Genomic DNA, 22,987 nt, shown 5'->3' with positions numbered 1-22,987 from the left:
GAGGATGTAAATCGGCTAATGTAACGAAGGTTACGATATTGTAACCCTAGTTATATTAACACAGGCGGAGCCCTCTACTGGACTCTATGGGTATATCTCTCCTCCAATCGCGTACGCGCGATGGCCCACTGAAATTTGCATGTACGTAGCCGGCCAGTATGGCGTGCCTACCTTTCCCGCCCTTAGCGGGCTATATAAGCAGATGCACCGCCAGCTGCCCTCATTCCACCAAACTTCAGCGTAAGGCGAAAGAGCGGCAGGGCCCTAAGTAGAGGGCTCCGCCTGTGTTAATATAACTAGGGTTACAATATCGTAACCTTCGTTATATCTCACACAGGCTTCGCCCTCTACTGGACTCTATGGGTACAGTAGGCGAAGCCCCGATTTATGTACTCCCTGCCGCGGGAGAGGCTCCGCCCACTGACCACACCAGCTACCGGTTAGGTACCAAGACCCAGTCACCACTTTATTAATCTTAACCACCGTATGGAGTGATAACGGGTCCAACTTCATCCCAGTTAGCAGCACCTGACTAGGCTGGGTGAAGTTGTGGTCTAACCGCGCAGGAGGTCTCAACCCTAGACCTCCTGCGCACACTCATTGACAGTGTCCTAGCAGAGCACAGTCCAATGCAGGTGCATGACACCCTGTGGGGATCAAGTGTTTTTAAATACTTGACACATCCTTCCTCTCACATGTCCTGTGACCCTACAGTGAGCACAGACCTGGAGAAGGAGCCTGATACATCCAAGAGATAGAACCTTATGAACGGGGCAGGGTGAAGACCACGATGCCGCCGTACATATGTCCTCAACACTCGCACCACTGAACAGGGCCGTAGACGTCGCCACACTTCTTGTGGAGTGCGCCCGGACCACAGTGGGCGGTTCTCGACACGCTTGACTGTAGGCTGAAGAGGATGCATTCACACAGCCACCTCGCCAAGCGTTTCTTGGACAGGGCTCTGCCAGCCGTCCCGTCACCATAACACACAAAACAACTGGTCGGTGTTCCTGACAGTGGCTGTTCGGTTCGACATAGTATGTCAACGCGCACAGAGGCATAGGAGATGCAGTTTCGCCTCCCTCGAATCCTCATGCGGGGAGGGTGAAAAGCCTCCAACTGGATGATTCTGGACCGAAATGAGCTCCTTATGTTCTAGGAAGAAAGAGGGGTTCGGTTTAATGGATGGCACCACTGCGGTCCCCGCGAAGGAGTAAACAACTCGGGTGGACTGACAGGGCACACAATTCGCTCACTCTCTTGGCTGACGTCAAAGCAAGAAGCAACGCTGTCTTGAACGACAACACCTTTAAGGAGGAGCGTTCCAAAGGCTCATAGGGGTCCCTTGTGAGGGCCTCGAGTACCAGTGGCAATTCCCACTGTGGTACAGAAGTGCGTACCACTGGTCGTCAGCCTTCTGACCCCCTGCAGGAACCGTTTTAAACCAGAGGGTGGGCGAAGACTGGACCTCCGCCCAACCCTTCATGGCATGATGAGATGGCTGCAGCGTAAACCTTAACAGTCGCGTGAGACAGCCCTCTATCAACCAAAGCTGTAGAAAGGAAAGAGTGTCTCCCACTGAGCATGTCAGTGGGTCCCACTTCCCTCTCTTCGCACCAATGCTGGAAACCTAACCACTTAGCCCTGTAACAGGCAATGGTGGATCCAGCCCTAGCCGCTTGGATGGTTTTCACCACCTGCGCAGTCAGCCCAGTCCGCAATTAACCTGTCCCTTTCAGGGCCCAGGCTTGAAGCGACTGGCCCAGGATCGGCAGCGCCTGTATTGCGCCTGCCTCCTGTGACAGCGCCCCCCGGATTTGGGGAATGGGCCATGGTGGGGCCCGCCATCATTGTGGTCAGCTCTTGCGTACCACGGAGCCGACCGCCGGTCGGGAGCCACCAGAATGACCCTCCAGCCGCTCCACTCTCACTCTCTCCAGTAGCTGGGGGATGAGACGGAGGGGGGGAAGGCATAAAGTAGCCCTCTTGGCCATGGAGCGTGTGCAAACGCGTCCACCCCCAAGGGTGGATGGTCTTGCGGGCTCAGGGAGAACCAATGGGGGCAGTGGGTGTTTCGACCTGTTGGCAAACAGGTCCACCGTTGCCCTCCCCGAATCGTGTCCAGATCTGCTGTACCACTCTGGTTGCAGTCCTCCACTCGTCTTCCAGGGGGCCGCCCCTTGACATGAGGTCGGCCCCCCTGTTCTCGATTCCTGAACGTGGAGGGCTCTCAGAGATAGTAGGTGCTCTGAAGCCCATGACCACAGGTTCTCCGCCATCGCTAACAGGGCAGCGGAATGTACACCGCCCTGTCTGTTGATGTAAGCGACTGTGGTGCGATTGTCGGTCCTCACCAACACGTGTCTCCCCCTTAACAGGTGACTGAAGTGTTGGAGAACCAGGAACACTGCCTGTAACTCGAGGAGGTTGATGTGGCGGTCCTCCCCCGGAGGCCACACACCACCTATCGCCCTCCCCAGGCAGGTGCCTCCCCACCCCATCAGGGAGGCGTCCGTGAACACCGACGTATACGAGGTCACTCGTCCTAGTGGTGTCCCGGTCAACAAATGTCGTGGGGACCCCCAGTACTGCAGGTTGCCCCGCACTGTTGGGGGGACCGTCAGCAGCCGAAACTTCTGCCTCTTGAGGTCTAAGCGTAGGCTGGCGAACCATCTCTGCAGGCGACGCATGTGCAGCAGTCCTAGTGGAACCACCGGGTGAGCTGCTGCCATGTGCCCCAGTGCTTGCATGACGGTCAAGGCTGTGACACGTGGACCCTGTTGCAGCTTGAGAACCTCCTGCTGTAGGGCTGTCCGTTCTGGACTCCGACAGAGTGGCTCTCAGGCTGACAGAGTCGAAGCACAATCCCCAAGTATTCGGCCCGCTGGTTTGGTTGGGGGTTGCTCTTCTTCCAGTTGATGGCAAAACCCAACTTGGTCAGGTGAAGTATCAACTGAACTGTGTGAAAAATGGCCCATTGTTTGGACCTGGCCATCACGATGAGGTTCGTCCAGATAAAAGAAGACCCTCATCCCCTGGCTGCGCAGCGGTTGTAGCGCTGCGTCCACAACATTTGCTGAACGTACGAGGGGCCAGGGAATAGCCAAATGGCAGCCTGTTGTATTCGTAGGCTGTTCCCTGGAATGCAAAACGCAGGAACTTCCTGTGTTTTGGTGCCACCTCGACGTGAAAATAAGCGTCCTTCAAGTCGATGGTTGAGAAACCAATCGCCTGGTTGGACGAGTTCCAGCAGCCTCCTTGTGGTTAGCATGCGGAACGTTTTGCGACCGATACGTGTGTTCAGGGCACGGAGGTCCAGGATGGGTCTGTAGCCCCCTGTCTTTTTGGGAACCAAAAAGTATGGGGAGTAAAAACCTCGTTCCTTGTCGTGAAGAGGGACAATTGACACGGCCTGTTTTGATAGCAGGTCCTGAATTTCCCCTTCGAGGAACTCTATCTCTTGTTGAGAGGATAGATTCATCTCTTGTATCCCCTGAACGCTGGGGGAGCCCGCAGAACTGGAGAGAATATCCTAGTCTGAGGGTCCTGTCCAGCCAGTCTGTCAGTACGCAGCTGCTCTGCCATGCTTTGTAAAAACACGTGAGAGGACGCGCGAACAGCTGTGGAGCAGCTTCTAGAAAGCTGTGGTACACAATTTCGGCCCTCTCCGCCGCCAAACCCGCCATAAAACGGGAGTTTGGCCCATGGGGGGCCCTCTGTGAAAGGGCTGAGTCGTCCCTGAACGCACCAGCCCGTTGTCCGAGCTCGCGGGCCGTCCGTGAACGCATCTCTGTTGTCCGAGCCGGCGTGGTGTCACCTGAACGCACCACCGCCGCCCGGCACCTCGCCGTCATGACGTCCCTGCTGCTGTTAGATCCGCCCGTGGAAATAACAGCCACAGGACCAGAGCGGTCAGACACGTTGGCCGCTCCACTGCTGTTTACCGGGAGACAGTTCGTGTTAGCCCGGCCGCTTCACTGGAGCGGCGCGGGTTTAAACGAGCGTGAAGCAGCCGTCCTCATTGTCCGGAAACACAGCCCTGCCGTGCAGCTGCTGTGAACGATGCTTGTTACCGCTGTAGCCGTTAGCTCGGCGTGACAATCATCGCTCGTCAGCCGGTCAACACGCTGAGCCGGACCTACCGTGGAAGTGACACGGTGTCGGCTAGCAGCGCGCGGGGCTAACCTGTGTGGTCACTACAACCAGTGGGGAGCGATGTTTTCTTGTGCAGCCTCGCCGGTTGTAGCGCTCAATAGAGAGGGACAACGGTAGCTTTTACCCGGTTGACAACGGTGCTTCCGCTCTACCGCGTCTCCACAACGGGGACGGTAGAGGGTGTGTTGTGTGAGTGTGCTTGTGAAACCGTGACCGGGGGGCCTTGCTTGCCGGGCCCGCTGCGGGGATGTGACGGTGTAAACACAAGCCACCGGCAGCCTGACCGACGGTGTAGCGGTGACTACACCGGCCGGCCGGGGCTGCGCGGCAAGCGGGGAGCATGGTGGAGGTGGGAGGGGGAAATTTTGCTCTGTTAGTGGAGTAACATGTTTTAATAAAAACATTTTTCACATCCACAGAACAGTGAACACAAGCAGAACATACAGAACCATATGAACAATGAGGGAGGGCGGCGAGGCAGTCTGCCGGTGCCGTCCCTCCCGTTAACTGTCACTTTGGTCGCTGTGTGCCCCAGGACAGCTTCGGCCTGGGTGTGCTGCGAGCCGCCGCGGGAACGAGACGCGCTGGGGTCCGTGCGGGGCGTTGCTGAGGCGGGCCCGCTGGGGCTGGCTTGTGGGTCAGCTGGGGGATCCGCCGCGGAGAGAAGCCTCTTCGCTGGCGGCGATCTCTCCGCCTCGCCGTGGCGTTGCGGCGGGGCAGCTTGACCTCCTCCCTTCTGCTTGGCGCGGCGACAGCGAGCGGTAGATGACGGCTCAGCTGCGCCTTTTCCTCCTCCAGCCTCTTTAAGCCGCTGCGTCACCGTAGTGAGGGGAGCCAAAGAGACCATCAGTAGAGACCGGTGCAACCAAAGATCCTCTCGGGTCCCCTTCTGGGGGAGGGCGGTGAGACCTAGCCAGACGTGGCGAGAGCCGACGACCGACAGTGACATCACTCGTCCGGCAGCAGTAGCCAACTCCCTGTATGAGGTTGTTCATCTGACCGATGGTCCGGTCGAGAAACTCCATAGTGTCAGGGGAAGGGGGGGCGTCGCGCGGGAGTGAAGCCGCCGCTGCTACACCCAAGCACACCGAGGTTGTTAGCTGCTGCTGCTAGTTGCGCGCCCAGCTGGAATATCTTGTCAAAATATTCCAGCGTGTCCTTATCCTGCTGCAGCGGTGGTAGTGGCTTTCTGTGCCCTGACCAGCCGGCTGAGTGTGGGATAATGAGCGCTGCCAGAGCTTCTTCGAGCGGGGGCACACCGGGGAACACAGTCTCCGTCTCGCCCTGCACACGCAGGAAAGGCGCCATCCCCGTGACTGTCGCCTTGGTCCTCAGCGGCTCCTGCCAAGACGCCTTCACGCATAGCCAGATGTCGGGAAGCGCTGGGGAGACGAACACGGGCTGGGTGGTTGAGCCGGGCCGTAGAACCCCTGGCGGAGGCGGCTCACGGCTTCGGGGGCAGCGGGGGGGGCAGGGGAAGCCCGACACACTCCGCTGCAGTCGTCAATGACTCTCGGGAAGTCGAGCTTGATAGAAGCGGCGCCAAACACCGTCGAGCCGGCGGAGAGGGAGAGTTCATCCTCCTCGTCTCGTAGCGGCGGCGCATCTGCAGCAGAAGCTGAGGCGGGTCTGGGCGGCGAAGCTTCATCAGGCGGCGTGGAGGTGGTGTACGCTGGAGCGGCATCCTCCTCCTCCATGGCGTCGTCCTCCGACTCCCGCTCTTCCTCCTCACTGCCATCAGGAGACAGGGTGAGAAGAGCTTCACCGCCGGTGAAGTAGTCCGCTCGCTGCTGGCGGCGAACCCGGGGGATGTCTCGGCAGCACGGGCAGGCCGGGCGCTGCTCCAGCCCGGCGGTGGCGTGCTTCCTCCCGAGGCACTCGAAGCAGAGAAGATGTGGGTCTGCCGGCGCGATGATGCCGTTAGGGCAGGCCGGGCAGTTGCGTTGTTCCTGAAGCGGCGACTCCATCCTTGGAGCTAGTGTGACAGTGGGCACTCGCCGACGCTGAAGTAAAAAGGAATGAGGGCAGCTGGCGGTGCATCTGCTTATATAGCCCGCTAAGGGCGGGAAAGGTAGGCACGCCATACTGGCCGGCTACGTACATGCAAATTTCAGTGGGCCATCGCGCGTACGCGATTGGAGGAGAGATATACCCATAGAGTCCAGTAGAGGGCGAAGCCTGTGTGAGATATAACATGTGCTACAACTCGAGCGTAGTTTTTCATGTATATTTCTTAAGGGGGTCAGGTTGAGTGGGTCCTCCACTAATCAGTAGCTCACTGGTTTTATCCACCTGCACATACACATTGGTTCGTCTTTGGGCGGATACTAAACCCTGAATTCAAGAACGCCTTTTTATGGGCATTTTTTCACATTGAGATGATGACATCAGTGAAAAGAGAAAGTAATGCTTATTTTAAAAAAAAAATATATATATAGTTATTGACTGGGCACCTATCCATTTCAGCTCACACACTGTCTCTGCTTCATATTGCACTGGGAGTGTGGGAAACCTCTGATCCAGAAACTTGCCATCCACTGTAAAGTGTTTGACACTGAGGAAGTAGAATGATCTATCTGCAGTAATGAAGGGAAACTTGTCCAGCAGCTCTGCTGTTCAAAGACATGTGGTGGACACATGAGGTATGAGGCCGAAAGACAATAATGAGCTGGTCAGTGACTGACCTTGACCATAATGAGAGAACGGTGTGATCCACTTAAAAAGAAATGACTGGCCCACACACTACATGCATGAGCAATTACTTAATCTATGTTTTCATCACAAAAATTTAAGCCATACACCTGCACACAATAAAATGGGAAGTAGAGCGACACATTTGAAACCTGCAGATGCAAAACTGTGCAATTCTGCGTTGTTGCTCATGAACTGTAAAAAGCCTGAACATGTGTGTGAAACTGTTAAAGACCATTATGTAAGTAATTTATTAATAATTTGCTTCATTCTGAGTATTTCTGTCAGTCTGCTAATTGAATTTAGAATTAGCAAAAACAAACAAAAACAATGAGCTCACACCTGGAACAGTATGACAAAAGCCAGTCTTGCAGCCAGGACACACCAGTACTGTTTGGAGTAGTGGTACGCATCTAGAGACCAAGGTGGTTCCCTGTAGTCTTTGTACCTGCAACAAAACACACAAGGAAGAGGAGTTAGATGGAGCGACCGTAGCAGCCGCGCTATGACGACCCTATTGAAGAGGTACTACTGTATGAAGTACTCAGCTGTAATGGAAAATTACCAAAACCCGAGTAGAGCCGAGTCGAGTGGAGCCGTAACTGTGTAGTGTTCAAAGGGCCAATAGACTCCCATGTTAAAATGTCCAGCCTGGGGAAAAAGGTTTTGGTCTCTGCAGCTCCAGTTAATTTCCTCCTTATTAGTTTACGTTTCAGAATGTAACTTAAAGTGCATTTCTCAACATGTTATATGAGGTAAATAATACATTTTAAACAAAAATTGGACCCGCGCAAGACGGACGAAAGTGAAAACATTTGCTAAGAATGTTTTCATTCATCAAGAATGAAAGTCGGAGGTTCGCAGACGATCAGATACCGTCGTAGTTCCGACCATAACGGCAATTCGGCAGCATTATTCCCATGACCTGCCGGGCAGCGTCCGCGAAACCTGAAATAGGAAATGCTGGGCGAGCCGACCACTAAATAATAATAACAAAATGATGATGATGATGATGAATACGATATTTATCGAAAATGGACCCACTAACAAGTGTGGGTAACGTAGATTCATCCACATTAATATGAGACTTTTTTATAACCAAATACAAACTCCTTGTTCTCCCTTTAATGTGTCTTTCATATTATATTTTCCATTCATTACAGTTTTACCTTAAAGTGAAATTCCGGCGTAAGTGTAAACCATGGTCAAACACACCGTAACACCGAGTTAGACCCCCCCTCGAGAGATCAATTTGCCCGACCGCTACATTCACGAGATCCACCAACTTCAGCAAATACCGCAATATCGCCACACACGGCGCTGTCCGGATCCACTGTCTGACCGCAACCAAAACGCCACCATTTGCCCAAAATAATGCTCAGAACTGCACCAAATGTCATCAATAGTACACACAGGGTCCCAGCACGTAGTACGAGTTGTCAAACATCTGCTAGCTTTGCCTGTTTTCTTTAGCAAGGAGATGCAACTCAACTCACCTACTTCTCCTCCGGGAGCCGCTCGTTGGTGAGGAAGCCCTGACGAGTCGATCACCGAGTGCACCGGAGTTCCGCAGCTCTTAAAAATGCTCATTTGCGCCTATATCGTGGCCAGCACTCGATAATAATAGTTATAAAGTGATATGCAAGATAAAAATAAAAAAAACTCTGATTGTATTTCCATGAGGTAATTGTTGATTGAGCTGCGGAACTCCGGTGCACTCGGTGATCGACTCGTCAGGGCTTCCTCACCAACGAGCCGCTCCCGGAGGAGAAGTAGGTGAGTTGAGTTGCATCTCCTTGCTAAAGAAAACAGGCAAAGCTAGCAGATGTTTGACAACTCGTACTACGTGCTGGGACCCTGTGTGTACTATTGACAGGGTTGCCAACTTTTGGTTCTGGGCTGGAGTGAGATTCTGTTGGCGGGGGGGGGTGCTGTCTATAATAATAATAATAATAGTAATGTTTATTGTAGTTTTTCTCTCTGTCTCTCTCTCTCTCTCTCTCTCTCTCTCTCTCTCTCTCTCTCACACACACACACACACACACACACACGCACACACACACACTATACCTGCAAACTGAGTAGGAGGTGTAATAGGTGACAAAATGTATCCCTCTAGGGGGGTCTGGGGGCACCCCCCCAGAAAAAAATTGTGATTTTAACATGTATTTGAAGCATTCTGGTGTACTCTGAGAAGAAAATAAAGGGAAAACACAACATTTGCTTCAGATAAGAGGGAAAAAAGCAGATCTGTGGTTCCTATCATTGTATGGCTGGAGTGTATGAAACTGGTCTAGTGGGGAGCTCTGGCTTTTGGCCTGGACCAGCCTATTGAGCCTATTAATATATGAAAGGACAGAACAGACATGTCCAGTGATTTTCAGTCTTCTATTAGGCTACAGCCTGATGATACAAGTCAGGTCCTGAAATGTGTGTTTCTCTTCTGTAATAAACATTCTACATACCCATTCGGAGTTTGCAGGTATAGCCCACGTGCATGCATGCGCAGTTGCGCACACACGTGCGCACACACGTACACACACGTACACACACACACACCTGTTGCTGCGCTGTCTCTCTCTCCTCTGCTCTCTGGACTGAGCTGCCTGGCTGTACTTTGTGCTACCCAGTCTGCATCTTGATTTTATAGTTTTCAACGGACTGGCCCAACAGCCCGACCGCAGGCGTCAGTTCGAGCCGCGTTCAGTCTGAAAACATAACTCGGTCAGGTCAGGTTGTGTCTCGGGCTTCGCGCTCTCCCTCTTTTTTTTGGCCATCGGATTCGGACCAAGTCGGGTCCAGGCTTCAGCACCGTGCCGCTGTTGGGGGAGGGGTGGGGGGGTCGCGGATCGACAACTCCCCGTCCTACTGTGCTGTGATCACAGGCTTGAGCAGCCGTCCAATCGACACGCGGATAAGCATCGCGCACACCAATCAGAGAGCCTATTGATGAGTGCCAAAGCTTGCTTTAAATTTTTTCCAAATCGCTTGATTTTGGCGTGAGAATTGTTTGAGTGGCGTGAGAGCGTGAGACAGGACCTAAAAGCGTGTGACACACGCCAGATGCGTGAGAGTTGGCAACCCTGCTATTGATGACATTTGGTGCAGTTCTGAGCATTATTTTGGGCAAATGGTGGCGTTTTGGTTGCGGTCAGACAGTGGATCCGGACAGCGCCGTGTGTGGCGATATTGCGGTATTTGCTGAAGTTGGTGGATCTCGTGAATGTAGCGGTCGGGCAAATTGATCTCTCGAGGGGGGGTCTAACTCGGTGTTACGGTGTGTTTGACCATGGTTTACACTTACGCCGGAATTTCACTTTAAGTCTTACTAAAATCATAACCATTACAACCATTAAATTAGCTTAGTCTTTTAACTTGTTATTTAGCTAAATGGTGAATTATCCTCAGGTTAGCTTTCCACCAACATGACAAGGAAGCCTAGCTTTGCTAACGATGCTAACAGGAGTGAATGGTTGCCACAGTTATTGATCCAGGTCCATACACATGACCTCTAAATCCGTTTTTCAAAGGTCTTCACACCTGTGGTTGACATCTGGAGACTACGTCCTTCTTTATATCCAAACAAAGGTCGCCCGTTGCTGCAGAGTGTGATTATAGAACATGCGCTTCAACTGGGAGCAGCAAAGTCTGGTAGCTCTGAGTTTTTGAGTTTTTACTCAACATTTGCTTTATTTTTGTTGTGTTTTTTGTTATCTACTGATGGATGCTTCTCTGGGGAGAAGAGATTCTTCAGAGATGAGCTTCTTTCATTGAAAATGGACAGATCTGGAGGACACCACCATCCTGTCCTCAGATGATCTGAAGAGGTGCTTTTGTGGTGGTTGTTGTGCTGCTGCTAGTGCTAAGTTAAAGGCTTGGAGGTGGAGATGTCCTATCAGTCCTTTCTGAGGTCAGTCATCATTGGAAATATCAACTCTCTGCCCAACAAGAGTGATGAAGAGCTGGAGATATTGGTGAAGACTCAGAAAGTAGACATTTATTTTATTTTTTCGAATCATAACAACACTTGTGTACATCCCACCTAATGGCAACCGCTTAAGGTCCATCTGAAGTTCTCCATGAAGTTGTTGCTAGGATACAGACTAAACATCCTGAGGCACTAGAGCACTGAAGAAGGAGGAGGCAATTCTGGACGGCCTGGATCATCCACTTCATGGCACCTTGACTGACCAGGAAAGCAGCGGTGGTGGACGGCTCCTCTCTCCTTGCTGCAAGATGGAGGAATATAGTAGTGGGGCAGATAAGCAAAATGATTTGGCCCCTCCACCAATGATCCTGATCCACCCAGCTGCCTCTTCACCATCGGTCCTGCTCCACCCGGCGGCCCTGCTCCACCCGGCGGTTCCTGCTCCACCCGGCGGCCCTGCTCCACCCGGCGGTTCCTGCTCCATCCGGCGGTTCCTGCTCCACCCGGCGGTTCCTGCTCCACCCGGCGGCCCTGCTCCACCCGGCGGTTCCTGCTCCATCCGGCGGTTCCTGCTCCACCCGGCGGTTCCTGCTCCATCCGGCGGTTCCTGCATCACCCGGCGGTTCCTGCTCCACCCGGCGGTTCCTGCTCCACCCAGCGGTTCCTGCTTCATCCGGCGGCCCTGCTCCATCCGGCGACCCTGCTCCATCTTTCTTTCTTTTTTGTGTCATTGTCGTGTGAGCTACTACACTAATATGAATTTCCCTCCTCGGGATGAATAAAGTATTCTCAACTCTACTATAGAGAACAGAGTCTGCTCCACAGTACCAGCTCTGCAATGACCTCTGCCGGCAGAGAGGGGGAACAAATGTTTTTGCGGTGCTTATATAGACCAGTGAGGTTGAAATAAGGCGGTTAACAAGGTTAGCATCTGAGTGATAGGTGATTGCAGACTCTTGGACCCAACTCAGATCAACTTTCCTCCTCAGCTGTTATTTCCAAACGGATTTATTATGAGACACAGGCTGATTACAACACACCACTCCTCCACTCAGCTTGGTACCTGCCTCAAAGCGCAGTAAACTTTATAAGGATTCTGTTCCTTTGTTTTTCTTTGTAGTAAACACGCTTTACTGTGCTGGTCAAACTAAAAGCCCAAAACTGGAACCACATGTTGAGCTAATGGGCGGCATACTCAGACTGAAGACGGAGAAAAGAGGGAGAGACAAGAGGAGAATGAGAGATGGTGGGAGGAAAAGAGGCAGAGGAATGAGAAGAAACTGACTGGAGAAAAAGAACAAGAGAAAGAAGCCAAGAAAAGAAAATGTTTAATTCACGGCACAAGATAAAAAGAGATTTTATTTGTCTAAGCAAATTGAGGTTGTGCTCTTATTTAGTCCAACACACATTCAGTGCATGAATGGAAACATTTCTAAACTTGTTTATTTATAAAAAATTGGGTCAAGTTTTGGTTCCACTTTGTCTAAAATAAAACTTTATTTGCCACTGGCAGGCCGCTGCTCTGAACAAAGCCAGCTGACTCAAGAATGGCTATTGTGTGTGCTTGTGTGAAGTGCATAGTCTGCAGGAGTGGTGCAGACCGGAGTGTGAGGCTGTAAAAGTGAAAATGACTAGAGCTGCTCAATGTGCGAACAACAGAGAACAGAGTAAATGATGTCTACATGTTTGGTAATGTGTGTGTGTATCTGCTCTCAACAAGAATCAAGAGGATTATCATGTATGGACAAACATCTGGTTTCAACAACATACACACACTAATGAGACGACCTGGTACACAGCCAAGCCCAGTTTCCTGCTGTATGTGATCACTCCTACATAACATAGGCAGGGGTCTCACCCTATGTTCCACTCCAAGGTTTATTTAGAATGGAAGTCTTTGGGTGCAGTCGCTCATATGGAAACACAAATGAACACAGCAGGATTCAGTCAAAGTCAGCTCCTCAGCAGAAAACACGTTTGCAGCTGCATCAGCTCCAATACATCACATATACAGTTTATCCCTTTGGAGGTGTTTCCAGATATGTAACCTATATAATTAGAATATATATACAGCCCCAGGATATGAGACAATATGAGTTTATAACGTGGGATTTGTCTATTTTATACGTATTTTTGAAAATCTGTATGAGTTTTTTTTTTTTTTTTTTTCAAAACCATGTGAACATTGAAGTTTACTAAAACAACATTTAAAGGGACAATGAGGAGTTTTGGAAAGCTCATACTACATTTATCATGAGCCTCCGCGCGCACGGTGAAATTCTTGGACCGGCGCAAGACGGACGTCTTGCCACAAATGTTTTCATTCATCAACAATGAAAGTCAGAGGTTCGAAGACGATCACATACCGTCGTAGTTCCGACCATAAACGGCAATTCGGCGGTGTTATTCTCATGACCCGCCGGGCAGCGTCCGCGAAACCGAAAGTAAGGAATCACTGGTCGGCTCACCCAGCATTTCCACCATTAATTAAAATAACAAAATAACGATAGAGACAAAACAATATATTTATCGAAAATGGAGCCATTAACAAGTGTGGGTAGCGTAGATTCATCCACATTAATGTGAGACTTTTTTATAACCAAATAGAAACTTCCTCGTTGTCCCTTTAACAAAAATAGAAAAAGCATGTTCATCATTTTCTGATGAACTTTGAATAAACTTCACATCTGTCTTCACATTCTGGGAAAGTATCTTTTGGACTCCATTGTTTATATTATCAACATGGACTGGCAGATTTTGAGGTGGATATACATTTATTCATGTATCATATTGTACTGTATATACATAAATAAACATACACATCTTTCAAAGATAGGCATGTATGTCAATATTTGGAATTGTTCTAACTTTGTAAAGTGTGTAATGTATATTATTATACATCCCAATGGTTATGTGGTCAGGTCTGATTCCTGCTGGTTGGACCTATATACTACATCTGCCCCTGTGTTTCTTGACTCTCTCACATTCCTCTATTCAATAAAGACATGCAAATTGAATAAAAAACAATAAACGTTATAATACTTCTTCTAAGAAGTGAAGTTAAACATAATAAGCATATAGTCATTGTAAACAGTGTTAAACTATCATCTAAAAGAGAGGCTGAGTGGACAGAGACAGATGGTCCATCAGGGACTAAAAGTTGCGACATGTATAAATAATGTTTTGGTTTGGAGTCAGAGTGCAGGCACTTATTTTGTCATAAATTTTCATTTCCCATCAGCTCGGCTCAGTTATCTGTGACACAGTGAAACATACTGTAGCATTAGTGAAGAAGATAGCAAAATAAACCTGCTCCATACTTGAGCCACATGCTTGTTTTCTTCTGGCTCAACATATGTCTGGTTCCACGATCCAAATCTGACCTACACTTAGTTTGATTGTCAGATGTTATTTCCACATCTGGACCAATTCTAGTGCGCACACTTCCAGCCATCAGTCAGAACCCGCCCAGACATGGACATATACAGTATGGGCCAGGCATTGGCTCATATCGCCAACATATGTTGGGACAGTAGTTTCATTTTACTATCTGGGAAGTTATGATTTACATAATTAAATTTTTTAATTTATTTATTTTGCACGAACATATCATTTAAAATATTATGAACAATTTTTATGATTGGGATGTGCGAAGGGGAGGTATGAATTTTATGAAACCCAAGGGCTTATATGAAAACCTCACCCATGAAGAACATAATCAAAAAACAAATTTGTTACAAATAAAGACGAGAAACAATTAAATGATAACGAAAAATAAGTAGAAAAAAGTAACAATCAATTGAGTGATATAAGAAGGAAAGGAAAAATTTGTACATGAATGAATAATGCAAAACAATAATGATACATGCAATAATAAAAAATACAACATAAATAGATGTCTTATTATGTTTGATGGTACATGGTTTGACTGACGAGGTACTTTTTGAGAGCCTTTTTAAATGATGTAAAATAAATAATATAATGTCAATGACCTGACCTTTATCTCAACTGCAGAGCAGTATCAATCTACGCTAGGATCTGTCAATATCAGTCAATATAAACTACATTACACTGAGTCATTCTGCAGATTCAAAGCCACTGACCAGTGAGGGACATGAGCGATCGGCGCAGTGAGACCTTGGTGCTACATCTGTTTCATAGCTGAGGGAAATCAGGTGAAGAAGACCAGTGAGGACTGAGACTGAGGATGGCGATGACAGACCATGGTCATTAGAGGAACACAGTGGCTGGTAATGAACATACAGCTGAATGATTGAGCGCCAGTAGATGGAGCAGATCCAGAAGGTTCTCTGAGACTGATTCAGGTGGACATGAGAGTGGAGCTTGATGAGAAACAGAGTGACATGTGAACAAACTCCAGATGGGCTGCCGTGTTCTGGATCATCTGTAAAGGCCTGAGTGGAGCACTGAGTCAGGTAAGATCTGAACTGAGACACAACCAGGGGACAGAAGCGTCAGAGAATAAGAGCTGCTCATCAAACACCACGCCAAGTTCTGCTCCAATGACCTCGGTTGTAGGAAAAGGTGATTTAGACACTGATAACATGATGGAGAGCGACAGTTCAGACTTAGAGATGTTTAGATAAAGATGGAGTTCCTTCACCCAGGTGATGCTCAGAAGAAATATGTTTTGACGATGATAAATTCTTGTAAGGTCTTCACCTTTGAAACTATAAGGAGACTGAACCCATAGGTTTCCTGTATCAAGACACTGATGTGACCACCAACCAGCCCCCACACACATGTTCCACTGAGGTCTGTAAAAAAAACAGTAAAGTGCTTTCATTCATGTTGAAGACAGGAGTGTATGGACTCAGCTGAAGTGTGGTCTTATACATGATATTTTCACATCAGCTATTTAAAAAGGATCGGGCCGTCCCCGCGGGATGTAAAGAAACATATAGCTCCTCTCAAGGCAAGAGCTGGAGAGTCCCTCATTGTTCATCTTCAGAACATCTTTAGGCAGAAAATCACATCCTCCCAAACCACTGAATGCACAGAGGAGATGAAGGAGATTGTGATTTACAGACAAAGGTCTGCATTATGTGGAGCCGGAGCTATTAACGGAGCAGTCTTCCAGTCAGCAATAGGACATTGAGATAGACATCAAGAGTCAACAGCCAGTCAAATCACGAGAGTAAACAGATTTATCACTGAACAGCAGGACGGGGAATCGAGGCGAAAACTAACCAAATATGGTCGAAGATTGAATCAAATCATTACGTGAGTTCTCTGCAAAAATAACTGTACAGTCTCAATAGCTCATGATAAACTGCTGAATGAATGAGGCAAAGGCAGGTACAGTGCTGGTAAACATTAGCTGATGCTGATGAAACAGGGTTCAATCGAGACCTAATATGTTTGCTTCATCTCCTCTGGCTGATCTTGTGCTCTGTGTTTTTAGATTAGCATATTACTGTTGTGATGTTCTGTCATGCACTTTGTTTTATCTCATACTGTTGATAATATGCTCTGTGCCGCCTATGGACTGGTGTTGAAAATTAGCACATGTGCTAAAAACACCCAAGCAAAGCATCTGGTCTGTCCACTGGAACAGTGTCAATGTATTTGGGATGTCCATATCAAATAAAATAAACATAACATAACATATCAAATGACTCGTTAAATCTCTTTTTCTTTTTACATTAGGAAGTCTGTTAAAATAAAACGACTATTATTAAGAGTTATACTACTACATTTTAACTTTTAATAAAGAAATACAAAACACATCTGTATATCACTTACTGTATATCAAAGATTCTAATGTTGCAATCATCCATGCCATAATTTTCTGCAACATTACAACTAACCCTGAAACTTTGCATCCTTTCCTTCCTGCACGCTATGCAGTGTTCACCTGTAGCTGCTCTTTTTCACCCTGTCTCACCGGCACCACTGTGCTGACTCAGCTCTGGCTGCGTGAGAAGAACAGCAACAACACAAACAAATGCAGAAGCACCAAACCAAATTTAATTTCACCTGAGGAAGACACTCTGTCTGACAGCACAGACACTGCAGGCACATGCAAGGACGCTGTTGTTCATTTTCTAATTAGGAACCCAAGGAGAGACAGGATAATAGAAAAAACACAGTTAAGTCTACTACTGTATATAGAACAAAGGCAGCAATGTAGAACAGGCAGTATGGAGGTGAAACAAACATTGAGGGAGATCATCATTCAGTCCCTTTGGTGCCAACATTCAGACAACAGGTCATGATCTCCCCCTTTGCGCCAGAATCACCAGGAAGTTTGCTACTGCCTAGTTTCAATAATAATGTAATATTAAATAACATCATAAAAAATATGGAGAGGGTGAGGGTGCAGTAACTGCAGCAGGAGAAGTAGGAGAGTAGTGTTGGGCGATTTTGACATTCTCAGATCGTCCCAATCGCCCTCCCTGGAGATCGCCGATAGACCTATCTATCGCCGGGGTCCGGGGGGGGGGGGGGGGGGTTGGCGGCGGCCGTTCCACGTGTTCGTTGGACGGGGGGGGGGGGGGGGGGGTGGGGGGGCGCGGCGGCGTATGAGTATCGCTTTTACCGTGCCTTGCTGTCATGCATGCGCGCTTCTCTCTCTCTCTGTGTGTGTGAGGGCTAACAACGGAGAAAGAGCGCTATGATCAATGAATCGCGTTGCCGAAAGCCGAAAAATCTATTCTGGCGGACGTAATTTATTTGTGGCATTAGTGAACACCTCGTCGGGCTGTGACATACAGTTACAGGGCTGGCGTCGGCAGCCTAGTCACAGCCACAACACCAGCTAAACGTGTTTCCTCAAATTTGAGGCGGAGTGGCCACCCTGTTTACCACAGAGATGTTGTGTGCGGTCATATGACTACCTGGCTCCGTCTGATTGGACGTCGCCAGTGGCTGCATTTGATTGGTGAAACACTGTCATATGACAGAGTATCTGTTGGAAGCAGCGAGAGGAGCGGCTTCATTAAAACAAAACAAACAGATGCGCATTAGATCAATAAAAAAGTAGCGAGTATGTGAGTGTGTAAAATCGCCAAGAAAACAAAACATCGCCGATCGTCCTTCCAATCGCCGATAGACGATTGGATCGCCAATCGGCACAACCCTATAGGAGAGCAGGCATCACTCTGCAGAGTAGGACTCCTACTTGTTGTATTTAGTTGTTTTGGTTTTTTTGTACAATGAAAAAACATGTGAAGCCAAAATTAAAACGGATAAATCACTGTTTTTCTTGAAGACTCTCTTTCACAAAAATGCATTTTTCTCAGCTTTATAGAAAAAAAGTGGTCTTTTTGGTGCAACCAGGCTCTATTCAACTTAAGATAAATCAAGAATGGAACAAGGTACAAACAAATGTTTTTTTCCCCTAGTTAAATAGAGAGTCTCCTCTTTCCTTTGAGCTATTTGGTGTTTTCAGAGTCATAGTACAAAATATTCTGTGGGTCTTGAAATATTACTCAAAATGCCCCGAAATGCTGGCACATGGGACTGACCATTTTATGAAAGGGCTGGCACTCAATGAGTTAAGTGGAAATCTGACGCCCCCCCTTCCAAGCCCTTTGAGACAAACTGTTTGTAAAAACGGGCTATACAAATAAAATTGCCTTGCCTTGCCTTGCCTTGCCTTCCAATTAAAATGTGGCTTGGTGGAATCAATAGCTGTGTGCCTCAAGAGAAAATAACTTATTGGATGCAGAAAATAAGTAAGACCTTTTACAAAATATGGCAACCATTTTTAATTTATATGGAAAATCTGCCAGCCCACCAGGTAGACTACCGGTAATCTCTCTGTATTGAAATTTGACTTGGTATAAACTATGGGTGCTACCCCATGTCTCTCTCACTATCTTTGATTATTATAATGTACTTTATTTATTCATTCATTTATTACTGTCATTGTTATTATTAATTTTTCTATTAATTTTTTTTTTCCATTTTCTATTGTCATTTTATTTTTACTTTGCCACCAGTGTTACCAGTAAAGTAGGTGTGACTGAAGACATGACAAGTCCTGGTAGATACACCATGGTCCACGGTTCGACTCCCACTTCTGTTCCAACACACTCCCACACTCCTCCGCACTGACTTCCAGAATAAAGGTGTGAATGGGGCCGAATCGTTGTCAAGTCTGCAAAACTGCAACGTGAGGCTGTAACTTAAGGGGCTGTAAAGAACATTCTGATCTACTGTGTCTCACTTTCATGTCTCAACCAATACCTGAGCTTCACCTCCTGTCAATCACAACCCCATCCAGTATTTAAACCAAAAACAGTGCGGTGAAGATTGAATATCATTTTATAATTTAAAAAAAATAAGATAAATGAAAAAGAGAAACAGGAAACTCTGATCACACTGTGAACTTCCGCAGTGGAGAGTCAACAGATCGGCTTTGTTTTGCATTGAGACAACTGACAAGACATAATCAGTCTTATCGCGTCCACACACATCTGTCATGTAAAAATGCCCCTGAAGCTAAAGCAGATGAACTGACCTGACTGAGAGAACTCCCCTCACACTATAGAAACCAGAGGGGGGGGGGTTAGCAGGGTCTTATGGTGTCTGATTCCTTCTCCTTATACAGTCATGAGTGAGGAATGCTGCCTCAGAGTCCACTCTTCTCTCTCTCTCTCCGCTCTTTGATCTATTCATTCTACTATGTCTCTCGCCCGCCCACTGCTCCTTGGCCCTTGTGTTGCTGAGGATGGGCTGAAGTGTAAAACCTCCGACCTGCTGTCCTGTCACGCTCCCCTTCCTTTTACTCCACCTGCCGGCTCTAATAAAATCTAAAATACTGTTATCATTTTTCTTCCTCTTCCTCTCTCCCTCTGTGTGTGTGTGTGTGTGAGAGAGTGTGTGAGTGTGTGTGTGTTCTGGACGCTCCATGTTTGGTTATAATAATACGGCTCAGCAGCCACTGGAGCATCTAACTCAATATTCTTTCGTAAGACTGCACAATGAGATTATGGTGAGTATGTGAGGGACTTGAGTATGTGTGTGTGTCTCTGTGTGTGTGTTTTACTATATTTGTGGGAACTGAAATCTGGGAGCTCATTATCCTTTTGGGGGAAAAATGCTGGAACTGATGAGTTTGATGAGCTGCATCAAATCATTATTGGTTCCCTATAAATATAGTAAAGCAAGGGTGTGTGTGTGTGTGTGTGTGTGTGTGTGTCATCCTGAGAGTCCCTGCTGCCTCCTGGGATCCAGGAATAAATCTACTGACAAACAAGGGTCAGGACATTCCCATCCTTAAATACACACACACAGACTCACACACACGCATGCTAATGCACACACATACACAATGACATACACACACACTGTACAAACTTGACTGCTGTCAGGTAACATTATGTGTGTGCAACATGTGTGTTTCATGTTTGTGAAGATTGATGTGTTTCCCTCTTGTCTGCTACTCTGGGCGGCATGTTGGCGCAGTGGTTAGTACTCTACTCTGCAAGAAGAGACTTCTGGGTTGAATTCCCAGGCCTGTGGAGTTTTCCTGTTCTTCCTGTGTCTCTTTCAGCATCCAATCATTTCATCCTTGAGTTCAAGTCCATATTTGTGCCAGATTACAAGACATTTTACAGTTTTTCTCGATTGCTAAGACACATTTCTCGAAAGCTTCTCTCATTTTCTCTAAACTGTGAACACAAACCCCAATTTTCAAGCTACATTCACAAAACCTCAGACTCTTCTTGCAAAACCAAACTTTCACCTCAAAACAGTTCAATCTGTGCCCAAAACTGAACTGTGTTGTCAAATCGTGCCCCGAGTCAATCAAAATTAAAAACACTACTGAGCAGCCACTAAACACTACATAGAAAAATAGAAAACACAACGCTCAGCACATGAAGCTGTAGAAATAAATGTTTATCGTTCACTGTAGGCTAAATGCATGTTGCAAAACAAAAAACCTGTGCATTTACACTGTAGCACTTCTCTCCTTCCCTTTCTTTCACCCTCCTCCTTCCCTCTCCACATCCATTTCATCCCTTTTCCTTCCTTCTTATTTTTTCTTCCCAGTTCATCCCTCCCTCCCTCCCTCCCTCATCCTTTCTTCCTTCACCCTGTCGTCTCTCATATTCTCCTCTTGCAAAACAAAAAACCTGTGCATTTAGCACTTGTACATAGTACTGTAAAAGAGAAAAAAGAAAAAAAGAAGTACAAAAACCAGAAATCTTGTGCATTTACACGTAGCACTTGTATAGTACAAAGACAAACAGAAATCTTGTGCATTTAGCACTTGTATGCAGTAAGCCTACGTAAAAATAAAGTACAAAAAAATACAAATGAGAAGTGCACAACTCAGCCACAGCATCATTTCTCTGTACTGGATCAGGCCACAGGACTTCATCCTGAACTGGCTTACAGTATATGTGCCCTCACATCATTGGACATAAGTGTTATCAATTTTGAGTTGTTGTGTTCAACCAGTGAAACTTGTGCTTTACTTGTGTTTGACTTTTGCCACCTGTGCTCAGCATTTTGCAACACAGGTGCATCACAATGAAAATGTGTTGGTAAGATGTGTCTAAACAGGTGAAAAGTGCTGATGGTTTTGCCAAAAGAGTGACTGATTCAATCAGTGGGTTCAGGCAACTGAGAATTTGGTTCAGACAACAGGGTTTAGTGTTTTAGCAACTGAGAAAAACTGTAATGTATTTCCAGGGGACGCTATAAGTGATGGATGTGGCTGCAACTTCATTATTCCATTGTGACTTCTGAGGAGAGGGATTTGTTATGTGTTATCAAATTGATTAAAAAATACATTGTTTGCTGATATTACAGCACAATTGTGTGTCATGTTCACAGTAAAGGATGACATTTTTCTGGGATCTCATCACGTGATTCCCACGGGATGGGATTTCACTATTAATCACGTGATCGGGACGGGAATGAAAGTTAATGGGTGTGGACAGGAGCGGGAACCATGATGCAGTGTTTTTTTGTTTTTTTCTCCCTCTCTCTTTTTTTCTATTTAGAATTTTTCCACCAGCGTCAGCCACCGTTTTGTAGTTTTCATTCACTTAGCCAACACTGCAACGCAAATCAAACAAACTACAGCGGAAGCCCCCATGCAGTAGCCTGCAGGCTACTGCATCCGGCAGGCAGGGTGAAGAAGAGCGATGGCAGCACAATCAGCAAGCAAGACAAAATCACGTTGGCAGACAAATTAAAAAATAAAGAGTCACAGCAGATAATATTTACCACTCTCTCTTGGGTATGTGAATTCTGAAGGTACAGCCTACATGCACTTCTCAATAAATCTTCTTAATGCAATATAAATAAATACATGAAATACAACATTAGATGTAATGTTTAGTTTTATATTCAACTGTATTTGGAAGGAAGAAAATAATGGAGCTTGGACGGGAGTAAACAAATCGGAGTGGGATTTTTTAAAACTTTGGCTCAGGATTGGGACAGGATGGGATTATTTCTGTGGGAGTAGGATGGGAAAGGAGTCAAAATGCACTCCCATGTCAGCCTGTAGTTCACAGAATTTGTCCTGATGTTTCATCAGTGTGTGAATGTGTGTGTATATGCAGGAAATTGACATATCTTCCTGGTCCATGCAGGACGATGTGTTTCCTGATATTTTGACATTTACAGTTATGTCATCTTATTTCTGAAACAAGAGCACTGGGTATAGAATAAATATTCCCCACTGGGCCAAAAGAAAACATGCCATCAGAAATAACATGATACATCGTGACATAGCTCAGAGCATCACTTGACCTCCTGCTAACAAGAAAGTAACCACGGCCAACTTCCTGTCAGCTCGGGGGAAACCAGCGCTGCTTTGACATGAAGCAGTCAGAAGATGAGGAGCACCACTGTGATGATACTCTACAAACGCTTCTCCCGCTGGAAACACATGAAGCCGCTCTGTCCGAGGGATATTTACACAATTCTGCCTTCGTTCTTGTTTTTATTTGCATTGATTTATCTGTTTGTGTTGTTTAGCTCTCTGGCTGAATACAATCTGTGCTTGAACTAACCGACGTCAGGAATGCAGATTGAAAACATACAAACATCATATCCCTGTAGGGAAGCTGCCTTTTCTCTTGCCCCCTCGACACGGAGGTCAGAGGTCAGCCACAGCTCACATTGCGCCACAGGCTGGAGCCAATGAATCTCAGCGGGGGCTCCGACCTCAACCACCTATAAACACCGCATTTTATGAGATGTTCTCTAGGCTTACATGCT

At 47.2% G+C, this 22,987-nt stretch overlaps 1 protein-coding gene across 2 annotated transcripts in view; it reads right to left on the bottom strand.

The window, feature by feature from the left end:
• Nucleotides 1-22,987, bottom strand: part of ano2b (anoctamin 2b) — a 94,070-nt gene that overhangs the window by 3,542 nt on the left and 67,541 nt on the right. For both annotated transcript variants that reach the window (XM_085769861.1, XM_085769862.1), the window contains one exon: nt 7,192-7,297. In XM_085769861.1, coding sequence (XP_085625987.1) covers nt 7,192-7,297 — 106 coding nt within the window. The remainder of the gene's footprint in view (nt 1-7,191; nt 7,298-22,987) is intronic.

This window comes from Trachurus japonicus, chromosome 23, assembly GCF_045865225.1.
Source record: "Trachurus japonicus isolate A0001 chromosome 23, Traja_1.0".
Taxonomy (NCBI): Eukaryota; Metazoa; Chordata; class Actinopteri; order Carangiformes; family Carangidae; genus Trachurus; species Trachurus japonicus.
Note: the sequence above shows the minus strand (reverse complement) of the source record. Positions and strands in the feature narration are given on the sequence as shown.